This window comes from Doryrhamphus excisus, chromosome 5 (genome assembly GCF_030265055.1).
Source record: "Doryrhamphus excisus isolate RoL2022-K1 chromosome 5, RoL_Dexc_1.0, whole genome shotgun sequence".
Taxonomy (NCBI): domain Eukaryota; kingdom Metazoa; phylum Chordata; class Actinopteri; order Syngnathiformes; family Syngnathidae; genus Doryrhamphus; species Doryrhamphus excisus.
Window position 1 is genome coordinate 15,264,937 of NC_080470.1, and position 19,511 is coordinate 15,284,447.

General features: G+C 40.9%; 1 protein-coding gene across 9 annotated transcripts in view; it reads left to right on the forward strand.

Moving 5' to 3' along the window:
• The window catches only part of fbn2b (fibrillin 2b), a 145,385-nt gene that overhangs the window by 68,807 nt on the left and 57,067 nt on the right, over positions 1 to 19,511 (forward strand). For all 9 annotated transcript variants that reach the window (XM_058073248.1, XM_058073249.1, XM_058073252.1 and 6 more), the window contains 2 exons: positions 2,638 to 2,763; positions 14,993 to 15,118. In XM_058073248.1, coding sequence (XP_057929231.1) covers positions 2,638 to 2,763; positions 14,993 to 15,118 — 252 coding nt within the window. The remainder of the gene's footprint in view (positions 1 to 2,637; positions 2,764 to 14,992; positions 15,119 to 19,511) is intronic.

The following is a 19,511-nucleotide window of genomic DNA, read 5'->3' on the forward strand; positions in this document are numbered from 1 at the left end:
CAATACACTTCCATTCCTATCCTTGACCACCCTAACCTGCTGCACGTCCTTCTCACCTCTGTCTCTCTACCTTGCCAACTCCTCCTCTTTACTGTTCAACCTAGCATACAAGTCATCATAGACCTCTTGTTTGGCCTTTGCCACCTCTACTTTCACCTTACCATTCATCTCTCTGTATTCCTGTCTACTCTCTTCAGTCCTCTTCATGTCCCACTTCTTCTTAGCTAACCTTTTTTGGCTGTATACACTTCTGCACCTCCTCATTCCACCACAAGTCAATTTGTTGGCTTTCTTTCCAGATGACACACCAAGTGCTCTCCTATCTGTTTCCCTGATCACATTTGCTGTAGTTGTCCAGTCATCTGGAAGCACCTCCTGACCATCCAGAGCCTGTCTTAACTCCTGCTTAAAAATCATACAGTCCGCTTTTTGTTTCAGCGTCTTCTGCTCTGCCTTTGGCCTCTTCATTTTCCTCACCATGGGGGTCCTTCTACACACCACCATTCTATGCTGTCTGGCTACACTTTCACCTACCACTACTTTGCAGTCACTGATCTCCTTCACAAGATGTAGTCTACCTGTGTACTCCTACCTCCACTCTTATAGGTCACCCTATGTTCCTCTCTCTTCTAGAAGAAAGTATTGGATGCTAAGTACTTAGTCAACCACTATCTGTCCTTCTGCGTTCCTCTCCTGAATACCAAACCTGCCCCTCACCTCTTCATCATCTCTATTTCCTGCACCAACATGCCCATTCAAGTCTACCCCAATGAACTCTTTGCCTTCTAGGGATGCTCTGCATCACTTCATCAAGGTCCTTTTTCCTCCAAGTCCCATCCTACTTGTGGGGCATACCCACTACCAACTTTGAACAACACACCTTCTTAACCAACTCCTCCTACTCCATTTCTCTTCCCAACTTGAACCCTGCTCTGAAACTTCTAGCCTTGCTAGAACCTTTCCACCGGGTCTCCTGGACACAAAGTATGCCAACCAGCTCTCTACTTTTGCCAGTCATAGTTCCAACATTCAAAGTCCCTACTCCCAGTTCTAGGTTCTTGGCACTCCTCTTCTTTCTCTTCTTACGGAACAACAGTAACCAAATTTCCACCGGTCCCCTGTAGGTGAACAGCACCGATGGCGGGCCTCGACCGATCCGGTATGGGAGTCGTGTTGTTGATTTGCGTAGTTGGTTTGGCCAAATTTTTTGGTCGGATTTATCCAGCCTTGGGACTGGACCAAGCCACTGGCTTATACCCCATCAAGGCTACATAGACGTATAACATCACATATCTCCGGTCGTAGAATTAACAGTTCATCTGTTATCAAACTAATGGATACGGCATCTGCATTATTTCATGGCACATCCATGAAAGAATGGGCAGATACCATCTCGTGTCTACTGAAGGTTCAATCCATGTTCATCACATACGCCAAAGTCACCAAGCCACCAGCAAGCCTTGAGTGACGTCTTATTGGAAGCAGTACAAAGCACACGTTAGCATGAATCCCAATGTGAGCCTCCACAGCCGGGCGTCGGCGGCTGTCTTTGTGTCGCACACACCAGAGCCGATTGAAAACAGCCTCCTCCAACACAAGCGTCTTGGGATTGTGAAGCGCATCGAGGGGGAAATAAATCCACTTTGTGAATAATTGTGTGCACATTCATTTCCCAATGATGCCGGCCACGGACTTATCATCAATACTGGGAAAACGTGACTCACGGGCAATGCTGGGAAAAGTGTACATTTAATAAAGCCATTTACTGTTTGAATGACTTGCTGGAAGTCGCATTTGACGCAGGAGTGAGTGGCAAGTTACGACATGATCATGTTTGAATAAGCTGTAAAATGTTTGAATAAGTCAGTGAAAAGGTCCATTTATATATCATTGACAATTGAATTTGATTATATCAAATAACTGTTGGACAGAGCCATATTCCAGGAGTTAAATGATGTTTGTTGCATGAACAAAAGATGTGCAATATGCATCACCACAGCATTTTACCTTCTGAGTATACCAAAGTGTCCCCATATTTTCCGATATGTGACCCTAATGGAAAAAAACCTAAAAACTGGAGTAAAATGCCTAATGTAACAATATGTAATACAGTAAACCTCGGATATATCAGACTCGGATATATCGGAAATTCGCTCACAACGGACAGATAAAAAAGAACCGATTTTTCTGTAATGCATTTCCAATAAAAATTCATTGCATATATCAGATTTTTTATAACAGATTTCGCCTATTTCGGACAAAATCTCCAGTCCCGTTCCAATGCATTTCCATTAAATTTCCCTCGCATATATCGGATGGCCGCATCGTGACAGGCCGCTATACGACGTCATTTGCAGCGTTTGCAGCGTTGCCTGCGCGTCCAGGTACATTGGAAACATAGTCAAGGAAGTGCCTTTTTATAACGGATAAAATCCGATTTACGCATATACCGGATATAAATCCGATATATGCGTAAAACGGACATTTTCCGGTATACGCATATAACGGATTTCGCTTATATCGGACAAAACCAGTGGGAACAATTGAATCCGATATATGCGAGGTTTACTGTATTATATTGACATGAAATGACCAAAAAGTGTCACTTTTGTAAGCGTTGTGTGTTTTTGCTCATAGACGTGGACGAGTGTCAAGCAGTGCCGGGTCTCTGTGCCGGAGGGAACTGCATCAACACCGTGGGATCCTACGAGTGTAAATGCCCCGCTGGCCACCGTCAGAGTGAAACTAGCCACAAATGCGAAGGTGAGTCTGGGCGTAACTCTTTTTATCATCCTGGTCCGCAAAAGTCCTCCAAACAAGCATAACAATAATACAATCGTCAGACAGATGAGGTTGACTTGGCCGGAAAAAGGTCACATTTTTGCACAATTGTTTTGGTTTATTAGATGAGATGAGATGGTAGCAGTGACAGCATGTTCCCAGTTAAAGTTGCCCGGACATGTGCAAATCACACACACACACACACACACACAGAGTGTAATGGAATCACATTGCAATGTGTTGACTGGATGGAATTTAAACAATGCTTTGACAGAAAGCTCTAATAGTTAGCCAGGTGGCGTTTGTGTCTCTTGAGCTGAAGATGTTTATTTACTTCTTGGAAAGGCTGTCAAAAGCTTTCTAAGTATCAGGTGGCCAAACTGTGACAAATGTTTTGTCCATAGTCCAAAAACATGCATTGGTTTCGGCCATTAATAGTCAGAAAGTAAGTCAGTACTTATTCCCAGATGAACACCCAAGTCACTGGCACTTTACACAGAACTTGTAAAATACAGTAAACCTCGGATATATCGGACTCGGATATATCGGAAATTCGCTCACAACGAACCGATTTTTCTGTAATGCATTTCCAATAAAAATTCATTGCATATATCAGATTTTTTATAACGGATTTCACCTATTTCGGACAAAATCTCCAGTCCCGTTCCAATGCATTTCCATTAAATTTCCCTCGCATATATCGGATGGCCGCATCGTGGCGCTCCGATTCGCCGAATCGTGACAGGCCGCTATACGACGTCATTTGCAGCGTTTGCAGCGTTGCCTGCGCGTCCAGGTACATTGGAAACATAGTCAAGGAAGTGCCTTTTTATAACGGATAAAATCCGATTTACGCATATACCGGATATAAATCCGATATATGCGTAAAACGGACATTTTCCGGTATACGCATATAACGGCTTTCGCTTATATCGGACAAAACCAGTGGGAACAATTGAATCCGATATATCCGAGGTTTACTGTACAGTCATAAAAGACAAAGTTACCACAAAGTTATCCCATTCCGTTTTGTAGGAGCACGTCCTTTCACATGTTCAAGGATCGCATCTTTATCCTTGATCCTTGATTACAGCCAGCGCCGCTGCTTTTCTCCCCTTTCTGAGCATTTTGGAACGTCTGCTTGCAATTGCATGGGTGGTGGCTTTCCTTTTCTTTGGCGCGCTGCCATCAGGGGAGTCAGCCTTAGGGTTGGGGGACAATGTGGAGGTCGAAACTCACATTGTAAGTCATTTATGGCGGTAAACGTCATAACATGGTAAGTCGTAAGACAAACAACGTAACACAAAACGCTGTAACACATAACACCATAACACGATACATCATATGACATCATAGCATGGTAAGTCATAAGACAAACGCTGTTACACCATAACACAGGGGTGGGCAAACTACGGCCCGGGGGCCACATCCGGCCCGCCAAGTGTTTGAATACGGCCCGCCCAATCTTTCCAAAGTATTTAATTTAAACTCAACATACAACCTGGCATCATGGCCTGAGCCAACCTTTTGATGGTTGTATCAATTTCGTTTTTTGACATGGTGTGTTGTTTACAAAGTGCTCCTGAAAAAAGGGGCACAAGCACATAATAATAATAATTATTATTATTATTAGATTATTATAATTATTATTAGAACTATTATGATTATTATAATTATTATATTAATGCTAATTATTATATTAATTATATATAATATTATTGTTATATTTGCATATTTTACATAATAATAATATAATAATTATTATTTTAATTTTATTGTAATTATTATAATATTTTATTATTTTTAAAATATTTAAATATAAATATAAAATAATAAATAATAATAGCAGATTGCATGACAATTTTACAGATACAATAATACCAGGTGGACTGTTACGTGTAAAATATATAGTCTGCCCCCCCCCCCCCGTAAATTTTGTAATATCAATGCGGCCCGCGAGTCAAAAAGTTTGCCCACCCCTGCCATAACACGTAACGCTACAACACGATACGTCATAAGACAAATGACATACCACAAGACGCTGTAACAAGAAACGGCATCATAAGACGAACAATGAAACACGGAACGGCGTAACACAATATGTCAAAAATACGACGTAACAAAAATGCTGTAACACGAACAGCATAACACAACGTTGTAACGTGAAACACCATTACACAAAATGCCATAACGTCATACGCATATGGATGCACCCCACCAAAGTCATGTGGTGTTATCAGTCAGTGAGAATAGATACAGTCTGAGTCCTGTTCCTTTGCGTCTGCCATGTTTCTGCCTGTTTGAAGCAAAGCAGCTTCGCTTCCAGCTTCCACTGTAAACTGGTTGAGGTTTTAAGGCAATTAAGAAAAAGTGCAGTTAAGATGTGATGTGTGTCTGATTGTTTTTGGCTCAACAAGGCACCTGGTTTACGGTCTGCTTTTTGTTGAGTCTGTGTTTTTGCCTTTCATGAGTACAGTCTTTTGGCTGCAAACCATCTGTTAGTTTGAACAAAGAAACACGTCGGGCATGTCAACGTTACACACAGCCTCAGTCCGTGTCAGCTTCTTGCATGGGGACTTAGTGTTTAGATCAGGGATCTCAAACTCAATTTACCTGGGGGCCACTGGAGCTAGGGTCTGGGCGAGGCTGGGTCAGGTTTTCCCAAAAAAAAAAAAAAAAACGATTTATCAAAAAAAGAAAAATGAATAAACTTTGCTTTGGTTCTGATTTTCTACAAGAAAAGCTCTGATAAAAACAAATCAAGACTAAAGAAAATCAATCAATCAGTAATAAATAAATATAATAATAATAATAAAACGGCAAATAAAAAAATCTTAAGAAACCACATATAGTTGGTGGGTAGACAATTTTTTTTTTCAGATTAAAATGAACAAAGCATTATTAGAGCCCTGTAGACATGACAAAACACGACTATAGTCACATTTATACTCTTTTTATTTACAACATATTGCGCAACTGCAGGGTCTTGAGACACATGCTAACTCGCAAACTCGAGAGCTAGCGACCTAAACGGTAGCCTCCAAGTTATTTCCTTTCAACTTAAAAAGCCAAAAACTTACCACTTCCACACGGATAGGGAGGATAACTATTAAGAGTTATTTAACCGTTAACATGAACATGAATCAAACGTAACAATTTTTTCTGGGTACATGATACCATACAGCATCCATATCAAACTTGCGCGGGCCGCACTAACATTAAACTTTCATATCAAGGCGGGGGCCTCAAACTAGTGTCCTGCGGGCCACATTTGGCCCGCGGGCCGCGTGTTTGTCAATATGCTGACTCTTGCAACTTTCCATTTTGCAGAGACTTGAAGTGAGAAACACTAATGAATTCAAGAACTAACTCAAGGCAAAACAGGAAGGTGGCATAGGTGTTGATCTTGTTGCCACATCTTTTCTTTGGCAGCAATTATGTCTTCGATGACGTTAAAAGTAACCTTAAATGTTCATTTATCAGACGTCTTCATCTGGCTTCTATCTAGTCAAATGTTTTGATACACTTTGTCATGTTATTAAATGAGAAAGTGTCTAATAGTTTTATAGGTGCCCTATCCTACACGTACTACTTTTCAGATTTGTTTATATGTTATGTGTATATGTTATTTTTTCCGCATGTAAAATTGTAATTGGAAATGTGTTTTGTGTTAACATCTTTAGGAATGAGTTCATTGGATTGACGTGATTTCTTATGGGAAAAATGTATTAGGTTAGAGCAGCGCTTCTCAAATAGTGGGGCGGGCCCCCTCGGGGGACGTGGGACTTGTCAGTGGGGGCGTGAGAGGCTTTCATTTCAAGGCAGACCTACAAAAGTACAAATTGGTAGTACTGAAATTTGACTTTTGAATACGCTTGCATTGTGGGGCCCCGTTGGTCTAGTGGTTAGCGCGCAGACCTCACAGCTAGGAGACCAGGGTTCAATTCCACCCTCAGCCATCTCTGTGTGGAGTTTGCATGTTCTCCCCGTGCCACTCCAAATTGTCCAGGTATGAATGTGAGTGTGAATGGTTGTTTGTCTATATGTGCCCTGTGATTGGCTGGCCACCAGTCCAGGGTGTACCCCGCCTCCCCGCCTGAAAACAGCTGGGATAGGCTCCAGCACCCCCCGCGACCCTCGTGAGGAAAAGCGGTAGAAAATGAATGAATGAATGTGTTTCTCTAGTATTTTAAAAAAATAATACAAAAAACAATTGAAGCACTTGGTTAGAGTATGTTTCGGTTAAAGTCGGACTTCCCGGAATGGATTAATGATGTCGCCCAATTGTACAGAAAAAAACTCAACTTTCAAACAGCTCAGATTTTGCAGGATTTGGTTTTCAAAATTTTGCCTCGGTTTTTGTACACCGTCTTGGTTATCGTACAACATTTCAAATTGATAAAAAAAAACACCATTGAACTGGAGCAAGAACTCACAAGACGAAGGAAGATATCAAGCTAAATTACGCAGAAGCATAATCCAGGGTTAAGTGATCAATGAGTGGTCCATAAATAGTCCTTGGAAAAAGGCACAAACACACATGAACCACGTGGGTACTTTTACTGTACTTATTGCCTACAGCGCTGCAGTAATTGCACATGCGTATAAATAAGTGGCACACATCATAAAAACTTGATGCATCGTGGAATTTCACTTTGGGTTTTTCCCCCGGCATGAAGCGATGAGCCCCCAAACCCTTAACGAATAATGTGGCGTCATAAAGTATACCACACATGGGTGGGCCCCGGCAACACCGCGCTTCGCTACTCTCAGAGGTCATTGCCGTTTTATTGGGGTTTATTGAGTTCTTCTTTTCCATTATGGAACTTTAATTGAATTAGCAGCTACGTTACGTTGGAAACTACAGTATATTACCTCCAGGCGAACACATAAAGAAGACATCACTGATACTTTTGTGCTACAATAGATTTTAAGTTATCTTGTGGATGTCATCAAAAGTAATAGAGATGACACAACATGGCACCAAAATACATAAAACAACATTAAATATCAAATATGCTGGGGTGTGTGAGAATTATTAGACCGATAATTCTTGGGCCGATATGATAGTACTGACCATTTTAGATCATGGACTGATCTTTCAAGGCACACGGATCATTGTGTTCTATGGCTATATAAACATTTGTTGTGGAAAAAATTTCTATCATCCTAAGTAGGATAGAGAATGCCTGAAATAAATACATAGCTCTGGCAGTTTTTATTACCTTTGCAAAACAAAGGGGTCAGACAACACACAGTATGCATGGCGGTCTGTAGGTGTCTGGCCAAGAGTGGCCTCTTGGCGGGAACTTTTATACTCCATAGCATGCAAATGATTTACATTACAATAGAAAAGAGACATTCATGTGACTCCCCCGATGCCACCCTCATGTATGGGGGTTAGTCTACACACCCAATCTTCTGGCACGGTTTGTCACACCCATGCGAGACAACCTCCTAGGGTCAGCCATTTGGTGGGACCTCTTGATGTCCCCTTATCCCATGAAGGTAAAGCTTTGATCAAAGAATGACCTCCTCCGACACTGCCCCTAACCCCAGGTTACAGATAGCCTCCTGCTGTGCCACCATCCTTGAAGGGACAGCAGGATGTGCTCGGATGCAAATGTTGAAGCTCTTCAAAAGGCCATAAAGTAATTCACACAATGTGTAACCTAAGTTATACCTGTGAAATATAAAATTTTCCATCACACTCCTCCCTTTTGATTATTAATTAATCACGAATTACAGTACATTTACAGATAAACAAACATCAGATCAGGGTTGTCAGTAAATTAATCATCATGAAAGTTAGGAATGTGGAAAACTGTGTTATAATGTGTTCAATTGTTGCGATAGATGGTGGAGGTGTTGATCGACAGTCAGTTCAATTCATATTTGGTGTCTGCCATGTGATTGGTTGGCAGTCCGTGCATCCTCTTGCCCAAAGTCAACCGGGATAGACTCCAGCCTACCCGCAATCCCAGTGGGAATAAGCAACACGGTAAAAAGACGAATGGATGTCCAGGTGTGTTACCACGATGTGGTAAACATGATGTGTATGATTTGAGATGTTAGATTGCCAAATCATGTTGAAGTTGTTGTGCCTCCATTGATGGTTTGCTGTTGTTCTACCATGTTGTATTCAATCAGTCAGTCAGTCATCCAGCCAATCCTCTTGATTGTAGCACTTGTTCTTAGGCTGCAGGAGCTCGCGGTGCGAACTCGTGGACTCCATCCAAACACGCAGTTGAGAAGGTTGAGTGCGTCATGGACATTTCTTCCGTTCTGTTTAGGTAGTGTCTTTCTGCCTTGACCGATCTGTGTGCAGGTCTCTCATATGACCACGCTGACAGTGGAGTCTTCCCTCTGCTGGAACTCCAACACGTCCTCTCCATGGCCCCCAGGGCCAACAGATGTCAGGTCACTCGACACCCACCAAGAACATAGAAAGAAATGAATGAGCAACACAACATTTTACCATTACGCGACACATGTCAGATGTGTTCTCTACACATGAGAGCAGTAGGCAACTTAAGAGCAGTAGGCAACCATCATGTAGTGTCTGACTGAATACGACACTTTGTTCATATTTTGGCCATTGACGTCGATTGTAAATGAGCCTTAAAATTTTCAAATTGTCAGGAGAAAGCCAGCGTAAGCATGAGGAGAACGTGAAACTCCACACAGAAAGGTTCTCAAACCTTCTTGCTGTGAGACAGCAGTGCTAATCACTCTGCCATCATGCCACCAACATCTATTTTAACTTTAATTTTAACATCCACCCTCTGCATTTACGTTTTTGCCAAACAACACAAGGTTTCACTGAATTTAAACCAACACACCATCTGGTCTGAATTTGTATTAAGATGGACATTGTCACACTGTAGTAGTGTTCCTTGCTCACAGCTGGAAATTTGGGTTTCAAAGAACCATTTGACACATTGGCACTATGGAAGGCAAAGTACCAAATACAGTAATATAGTAAAGAAAAAACAAGATACAGTAACTTACCAAAATCTTCAGCATGTTGTACAATCCATGGAGTGTCAATACTACTGCTGATCACTGATCATTATCAACCTCTAATGTTGGAACTCATACCTACCTTTGTTTCACTCACTTTGGTTTTGGAGAAACCAATTTTAGCAAAAAAAATATCCTGTCCAATTGTTAACCATGATTACTCAACAAAATGATATTCTCCCCCCTTTTGACACATGTATTTCCCATGTGTCAACTTCCAAAAGCATTGGCAGTTCCCTGTAAAATCAAATGACGTTATATTTTTTTATAAATCTGCAAACAGTAATCTGTGAAGCAGGACACATCAAACAAAGTTCAACAATTCAAACTCTGGATCCTGAAGAAGTGTCCTGTGGAACAAACTGAAGTTAAAACGATGACACACCCTGCCAGGTGTGTGAATGACCTCAAGTGTTACAGTGTTAATGTTAGTACATGTTAGTACTGTTAAACAGTTTTAAACAAAAAAGATGTCATGTTTCGGCCACATATGACATTTGTCTTCTCCTCCTCCAGGAGAATGTGCTTTCCTAATGTGGAACAATGAAGGTTAGGCTGGAATAGTTCATAGTAGTTGATGTCTCTCCACAACACAAGAACAACCCTGAAAGAACAATTAACACATTTAAATTTCAGTCAATTACAATTTTTGTCACAATCCACTGTCCCTCATGAAGAACCCTGCTGTCGGTGTGTCACACTCATAGTCGTCATGTCAGGATGTCATTTGCAACACTTAAAAGGTCCAAGTTCCTTTGAAAGTCGGATTGTCTTAATTTACAAGGCCTTTTTCGGAATAGTTAATTTTTAGATGAAGGTTCTGCATACCCTAAATTAACTATCTACATTTTAGCAGATTTCATTTATGCCTATTGATGCTAAAAGAGCAGAACAGCCTAATATGTTCTTCGCATGCGTCTATTAGTAAACTAATCATTGGGTTTGTTCTGTATTTCCCAAAGTGATGGTCAGGGATGGCTTGAGCCTCACATTCACACTCACACAGACAAACAAGACAACACAACAATGAAAAACCAGCTGGACAGTCCTTTCTGAGTGTATTTTTGCTGAAAACACTTTTCAAAAAATCCAATTTAGGACTGTAATAAATTAGCAAATTGTTTGTGCATTCCCAATCAAATGTAAAATAGCATGCTTGTACAAAAAGGCCCACATTATTCCATTTGTCACTGTGTCTCTTTTAGATAGAGACCCATGAGGAATGGAATCATGACGTCAAAAAAAACGGTACCCGAGTAACCCAAATGTGCATCAAGGCAGCACTCATGCCCAGAACAAAATATTTGTGAGATAAACATTCCCCTAACAGCTATCCCTATGTCAATATCTTTTATCAAATTTCTCATCACCATAGAAAGGTATGATGTGCATTGAAGACCTTGAAGAGCATCAATTTGCATTAATTGTGTGTGTGTGTGTGTGTGTGTGTGTGTGTGTGTGTGCGTGTGAGAAAGTACATTCTTAACCTCCTCCACCAGTTGAGCACTCATGTCACCAGTTTGCATGTTCCTTTGATATGCTTACAGCTGATTGGCCTCTTGCTTCACCAAAGTGTGAACATCAGGGTCAGTGTGAGTTTTTACAACTTCACCTCCATCTGAATTAGAAAATAGGCCATTTGGTCCTTTGCACCATATGCCAACAAACTTAATTTTTGAAGTTGAATTTTCTCTTCAACAGAAAATCCAATGGTAAATTGTCTTTGGACCACTTCACCTGATTGGCCAACGAAGTTAACATAATTGCCATTCAACTTTGGAGAGGTTAGGAATTTGTCACTCTTAGTAAGTGTGTTTCATCAGAGTCGAAAGGAAAATAAAGAACCTTGCCATATTTTGTATACTACGTCTTCTTATAGCATATTCTAAAAGAGAGAAGTAGATCATATTCTACATAGTTATCAGCAAGAGGGGCTGATTTAAGCCAAGACTCTAAACAAAAGGAAGAAAAGGACAGAGCATATAGATGTGTATGTGTGTGTGTGTTACTGTCAACTTCAGTATCATCCTTGGCATCAGGTGAGTCAGAGTAGGCATGATCCCATCACGCTCCACCTCCTTGCTTCCTTCCACCATGTTTGTTAAGAAAGTTCTCCATCAAGTCTTTGGTCCAAAGTCTCCTTTACTGCACATGCCAGGGTCATATTGCTGTCCCAGTCTCTTCTCTGGATGTCCTCCTTGCAGGTGGCCATTTGTTGCCACCCATGGATTCTGGTACATGGCTTGTCCTTACATCAAAGGTGTGATCCATCCGGTCAAAAGTGTGATCCATCCAGTTCTAAGTCAGCCACATTCCGCTTTAGTGGCTGGTGATGTGATTGTCGCCACCGTGAACACCATGTCAGCAAACGTCTTCAGAACTCCTCAGTCGTCAAGGAAAGTGGGACAACTTCACTAAACACAAGCAGGGCTGTTATGGCCTCCCCACACGCCTTCCTTACACCACTCATGGTCTCCACCGTCAGTTACAAGATACTTCCTAAGCATCTGTTTGGATACGAGTGACAATGCATGTCTGGAAGGGATCATTTGCAGTCAGAACACAGTTCATTTGATGAATCTTCTTTAGGTCTTGGTGAAGATGAAACTGGACATAATGGCATGGCTGATGATATTGGACTCATCGTGCATGTTGTTGTATCAGGATGTCAGGTTGTTGGCAGAGCAAGGGTGGAGGTGTGCGATCAAGATCATGGTCCACTCTGAGACACTGAGGCACTGTAGGAGAAAGAGAAGGAAGACCTATTCTGAGAAGTCTTGTCTGTTCTATTCATGTCAGTGTGTGTTGCAGATCTTCATCATCTATGTAACGATCATCATTACAAGTCTTAGTTGCAAGCAGTGCTCTCTGCTCTCAATGGTTTTTAGCCTTTTTCATTTTTTTTTCTTTCCCAAAGAGTCCATGCCCTAAACATAATTCTTGAATGCTCTTTGATTTTCTCTCAAATAATTATTTTTCTTTTAAACAATGCAATGTGATGTTTTCCCTTATCACCATTATTCCCAACAAAAATCTCACTTATCTATTTTGTTTAACTCACTTTCTCTTGTTCTCAAAAGTTCCCCATATTAGTGGTTTTTTTTTTTTTATGCATGCTTTCCTCATTTTTTTTTTTCTTCTTTACCTATAGTTGCATGTTTACCAGATTTCCCATATTTACAGATGTCACTCGGTTGTGCACAATTCCCTTAAGACAAGGTCGTCACCCCGAATCCGTGTTGTTCCTTCGGCACAATCCACGACAAAGCCGAGCTGTATCCAATGAATAATGCGTAATCCACTCTTTATCACTTCAAGATTTTGTTCGCATTAATTTATATCCAATATACAATTGTGCATGATTCACTCCTATTGTCTAATCTATTACTATCTATTAATCTATTACTGAGGTCTCATTAGCACAAAACAGCTACAAGCGCAACTCACTCTTTGTTATTACAGAGGTCTTGTTCGCCCAATGGTGCGCGACTCACTCACAATTTTTTTGGTTTATTTTTTATATTATTGAGGTCTTGTCCGCCCATACCATGCGTAACTCACTCAATGTTGTTACTGAGATCTTATTAGCATGAAAGTATACCCAGTATACTCTGATACGCGATTCACTCATGTTCCAGAGATCTTATCCGTACCGACAAGTGACCAAATGTGTATATGGGAAACACTACAACACTTACATATAAACATGCAACTAATGCTCAAATATAGTAATTATTTCAGGATTCTCACCATCAAAAAAACGTAGTTCCACTCTTGATAAGAGATTCCAGTGGTGATGGTCTGGAGTCCTGGACGGTCAGCCCTGAAAATCTCTGAATGTCAATGACAGAGAGGCTGGAGGAAAAAATTAATTCCAGGATGATCAGTCGCTGTCCACCACAGGTCCAGATCCAATCAGCCAAGGAATCCCACTTCTGACACCAAATTGTTGTGGAAAAAATTTCTATCATCCTAAGTAGGATAGAGAATGCCTGAAATAAATACATAGCTCTGGCAGTTTTTATTACCTTTGCAAAACAAAGGGGTCAGACAACACACAGTATGCATGGCGGTCTGTAGGTGTCTGGCCAAGAGTGGCCTCTTGGCGGGAACTTTTATACTCCATAGCATGCAAATGATTTACATTACAATAGAAAAGAGACATTCATGTGACTCCCCCGATGCCACCCTCATGTATGGGGGTTAGTCTACACACCCAATCTTCTGGCACGGTTTGTCACACCCATGCGAGACAACCTCCTAGGGTCAGCCATTTGGTGGGACCTCTTGATGTCCCCTTATCCCATGAAGGTAAAGCTTTGATCAAAGAATGACCTCCTCCGACACTGCCCCTAACCCCAGGTTACAGATAGCCTCCTGCTGTGCCACCATCCTTGAAGGGACAGCAGGATGTGCTCGGATGCAAATGTTGAAGCTCTTCAAAAGGCCATAAAGTAATTCACACAATGTGTAACCTAAGTTATACCTGTGAAATATAAAATTTTCCATCACACATTCATTCATTCATTTTCTACCGCTTTTTCCTCACGAGGGTCGCGGGGGTGCTGGAGCCTATCCCGGCTGTCTTCGGGCGAGAGGCGGGGTACACCCTGGACTGGTCGCCAGCCAATCACAGGGCACATATAGACAAACAACCATTCACACTCACATTCATACCTATGGACAATTTGGAGTCGCCAATTAACCTAGCATGTTTTTTTTTGAATGTGGGAGGAAACCGGAGTACCCGGAGAGAACATCCACACAGAGATGGCCGAGGGTGGAATTGAACCCTGGTCTCCTAGCAGTGAGGTCTGCGCGCTAACCACTAGACTGCCGTGCCGCCCACTATATAAACATGGAAGCTACAAAAGAAGGATTGAACTCACGGATGTCATCAGAAAAAACTGTTTGTTTCTACCTTTTTCAGTTCTCTCGTAATCAGCAGTAACTTTCAGGAAAATATGAGTTCCCAAATAAAAAAAGATTTTGTGAAAAGACACATCTCATGTACAATTTGAACATTTGGAACTGAACTGAATGTGTGTGGGTGTGCATGCAGGCCGTTTTTATGGCATTAAGATTTCTCCCAAGCATAATCCATTGGTGAGGAGTTACATCATCACCTCCTTTAGCCTCTCCAGCAAAAAGTCGTACACTTGTTCTTTTTACACAATGTTTTTTTCAGACATTGACGAATGCAGCACCATCCCCGGCGTGTGCGATGGCGGCGAGTGCACCAACACGGCCGGCAGTTACGTCTGCACCTGCCCGCGAGGTTACATCTCCAGCACCGACGGCTCCAGATGCGTGGGTGAGTGAGTGTGTGTCCGGACAACATTCCCAGGCTCTCATCCGTCCTCATGGATGGACGTGCCACGAGCGTGCATGCGATGAGTCAGACTGGCTCGCTGACAAACACGCTTTTTGTGTACTCTTTGGCCTCCACAGCATTAATTTGCACATGCTGTGAGACGGATACCTCACTGTGACGCGCCCCATGAAACGTTACCAGGTGTTAATGTGTTCCTCAAGTCAAGCACAGCCAAACACAACCAGGTGTTAACTTATAAGATTCATCCCGCAATGATGGAATAGAACCGTCTTCATCTAAGGAAATGCTTTTCCTCCTAAATCCCACGCATAATGTGTTATTCGGTGTTGATTTATGGGTTTATATTAGGGTAGAAACATTGAAAATACAAAAAAGTAACCACATTAAGCATTAAAAGGTCTGTTCTGGCACGGACTTAGTCGGATTTGGTACAAATAGCCTGCCATAATTTGTAGCAAATAGACATCATTTGAGTGTGGCCTTTTTATTGTGTGTTAATAAATATGACATCAGTCTAAGCCGAGACGCTTGGAAAAGACAGTGGAACCTCGGATTTGGTCTTTTCCAAAGTCTTTTCCAAAGCGTTTGTCTAAAACACAATCATGGGAAAACTGAAAGCATTTTTGCCATAGGGAACAACATAACTCCAATTCGTTTGTTCCGTGCAGAAAACAATGCATGATGCTTATACTACTACTACAGTAAACCTCGGATATATCGGACTCGGATATATCGGAAATTCGCTCACAACGGACAGATAAAAAAGAATCGATTTTTCTGTAATGCATTTCCAATAAAAATTCATTGCATGTATCGGATTTTTTATAACGGATTTCGCCTATTTCGGACAAAATCTCCAGTCCCGTTCCAATGCATTTCCATGAAATTTCCCTCGCATATATCGGATGGCCGCATCGTGGCGCTCCGATTCGCCGAATCGTGACAGGCCGCTATACGACGTCATTTGCAGTGTTTGCAGCGTTGCCTGCGCGTCCAGGTACATTGGAAACATAGTCAAGGAAGTGCCTTTTTATAACGGATAAAATCCCATTTACGCATATACCGGATATAAATCCGATATATGCCTAAAACGGACATTTTCCGGTATACGCATATAACGGATTTCGCTTCGGACAAAACCAGTGGGAACAATTGAATCCGATATATCCGAGGTTTACTGTACTATACTACTATATACAAGTATATATACTACTACTATACAATTGAAAGGGATACATGTACATTGAAATCACCAAACTTTTCCTCCAAGGGCCACATGCTGAAAGAATGAAAAAATCATCAACAGTATCAACAGTCGCTTTGATAAAAAATCTCGGCTTTGTGATATAGGTGAAAAGTACTAGTAGTATTATCAGCATAGTCGTAATATTATTATGAATTTCAGTCTTTTGCAAATATTTTGTTACTTTTTAAAATACTACTTTTTAAAAATAATTTATTAATGCACTTTATTCCCATAATATTGGGTCTTTATTCCCATTATATTGTAACCTTTTCCCTAATTTTGCGAAAAATATGAAAAAATAATAATAATATTGTGGGGGAATATTTAAACTTTATGCTACTAAAATGACACAATATTACGAGTGTATTCTCGTGAAATTGTGACTAATTTCTCATTGTTATTTCTATCATTTGTTCATTTTTTTCCTTTTGTGCCGTTGTTTTTTTCCAACTATTTCAACTTTTATTTCCATTCTTATTATTTATTTTACATTTACAACATTTAATTTTGATTTCAAAATTTTAATTTTTGTTGTTTTGTTTGTTTCTCATGATATTACGACTTTGTTTCGACATTTTTCTTGAATATTTTAACTTTACGCTACTAAAATGATGTTATTTTATCCCATGACATTATGATTATTATTTTAATAATAATAATAATAATAATAATAATAATAATAATAATAATAATAATAATAATAATAATAATAATAATAATAATAATAATAATAATAATAATAATAATAATAATAATAATAATAATAATAATAATATTCTCTTAAAATTATGACTTTTTTTGTTTGTTTTGGACCTCCCTGCTATACAGGCATGGGAAAAAAGTAGGACTCCCTATGGTGTAACCCTTCTATTCCTAAGAATAGGAATAGTCTTCCAAAGCATTTTCAGCACAAGCCATAGGGGGGCGCCACATATGTTAATGAGGACATTGAATGACGGTAGCGAGGGGCTGTTAGATTTTTGAATTCAGCAAAACTACTGTATAATGACCGCATACTTTACATGTACTGTACATAAAGTACATGTGTAATCCATCCATCATCTATAATGATGAATACGCAAACCTTTCAGCCTTTCCACATGATTTAGTGAGACATTTACAGACCCTTGCTCCCCTTTGGAATCACTTCATAGTTTAGTCGTACAATAACTCCTGTCATCCCAAAGGCGTCTGCCGGGGCTGAGGTCATGTCCCCCGTGCAAAATTGCTCTCCGTTTTTGATTTCCTCACCAAACGCTGAGAAACTGCTCTGTGCGTCGGAGCAGTCATGTCGAAACAAGAGCAGGCCTTCTGCGGCTCGGTTCAACAGTCCAAAGTATCAAATATTTCCCTTAATTGGAAGCACGGGGCAATGAAAACACGCCTCGGCCAAGGAGAACCAAAAATGTCCACTTAGGTTTGGTCACATGGTGTCTCGTGGAAAGGGGGCGCGGCGGTCAATCAACCCAAGTCTTCTACAGTAAACCTCGGATATATCGGATTCAATTGTTCCCACTGGTTTTGTCCGATATAAGCGAAATCCGTTATATGCGTATACCGGAAAATGTCCGTTTTACGCATATATCGGATTTATATCCGGTATATGCGTAAATCGGATTTTATCCGTTATAAAAAGGCACTTCCTTGACTATGTTTCCAATGTACCTGGACGCGCAGGCAACGCTGCAAATGACGTCGTATAGCGGCCTGTCACGATTCGGCGAATCGGAGCGCCACGATGCGGCCATCCGATATATGCGAGGGAAATTTAACGGAAATGCATTGGAACAGGACTGGAGATTTTGTCAGAAATAGGCGAAATCCGTTATAAAAAATCCGATATATGCAATGATTTTTTATTGGAAATGCATTACAGAAAAATCGGTTCTTTTTTATCTGTCCGTTGTGAGCGAATTTCCGATATATCCGAGTCCGATATATCCGAGGTTTACTGTAGTTGGTTTGATACTTGGATTTATTGTCTGTCTATGTTTTTAATATACTCTATATAGTAAATCATTCATTTTTTTTGCCAACATTGTTGCATTCTCCAAAGCCGGCGTCTTTTCTTTGCGGGCAGGCTCCTCTCCAGCTGTCCCGTTACATCCTTCCTCGGCCTTTGTCCCGCTTCCAAACTGGAGCAGACAAAATGTGGGGGAGACCGATAAAGAAAAGCAGACCCGCCAGCATATCTCACTGATATGTCACCTGGGAATATTCCCAGTCCGTGATCCCGAGTCGCACCCCCATCTCGGCCTCAGTTCAGCCCCACTTTTAGGTTGCTGCTGCTGATGGTGGTTTCTTGCTTGGTTGGACATGTTAGAGGCAGCAGCTTCTTTCCATCAGTGAATGGAGCTTTCTCCACTCATCAAATATCCTCTATATGACAGGAACACCCTGCTGTTTTTAAGGGCCTGTTGCAAAAACGCTAGCGTGTCTTATTTGTTATGTATTGTGTAAAACTAACAGGAACAACATCAAGTTAAAAGCACTAATTGAATACAGATCCACCATCCACCAGTACCAGCCTGGAGTTTTTTTTTTCAGAGAAAAGATGATGATGTCGCTGTTTGATGTGTGTGCTAGCATCAAGACAGAGTGCTAGCATCAAGTAACGTGGGGTTGTGCCGCGGGAAAAGGGAACAATACAATACAGGGGTCTATCTCTTGGATTTTAATAAAGTATCCATTCAACCATGCGGCATGGAAGAAGTTAGCCCACATACAATGGTGCATGCAAGGACCTTCAAACAAAAAACATTTGTCAAAGATGCTTTACTATGTATGACAGCTTTGGCAAAAACACTTTAATGTTGATCTGCTACTATTTATGTTTTTTGATGTTTTTAAAGAGCTGCTACAAAAACACTTGTCGAAGATCCTCTATACGGCAGGACTGCTCTGCTGTTTTTAAGGATCTTGTGCAAAAACGTTATAGTCAAAGATCCTAGGAGCGCTGCGGTGCTTATTATGATCCATTGAGAAAAAAAAGCTTGTCTGAGATCCTCTATTTGACAGGAGCGATTTGCTGTTTTCAAGTACTAAGAAAAACTCCAGTCAAAGATCGTCTAATGCAGGAGTCTCAAACTCAATTTACCTGGGGGCCACCGGAGCTAGGTTCTGGGT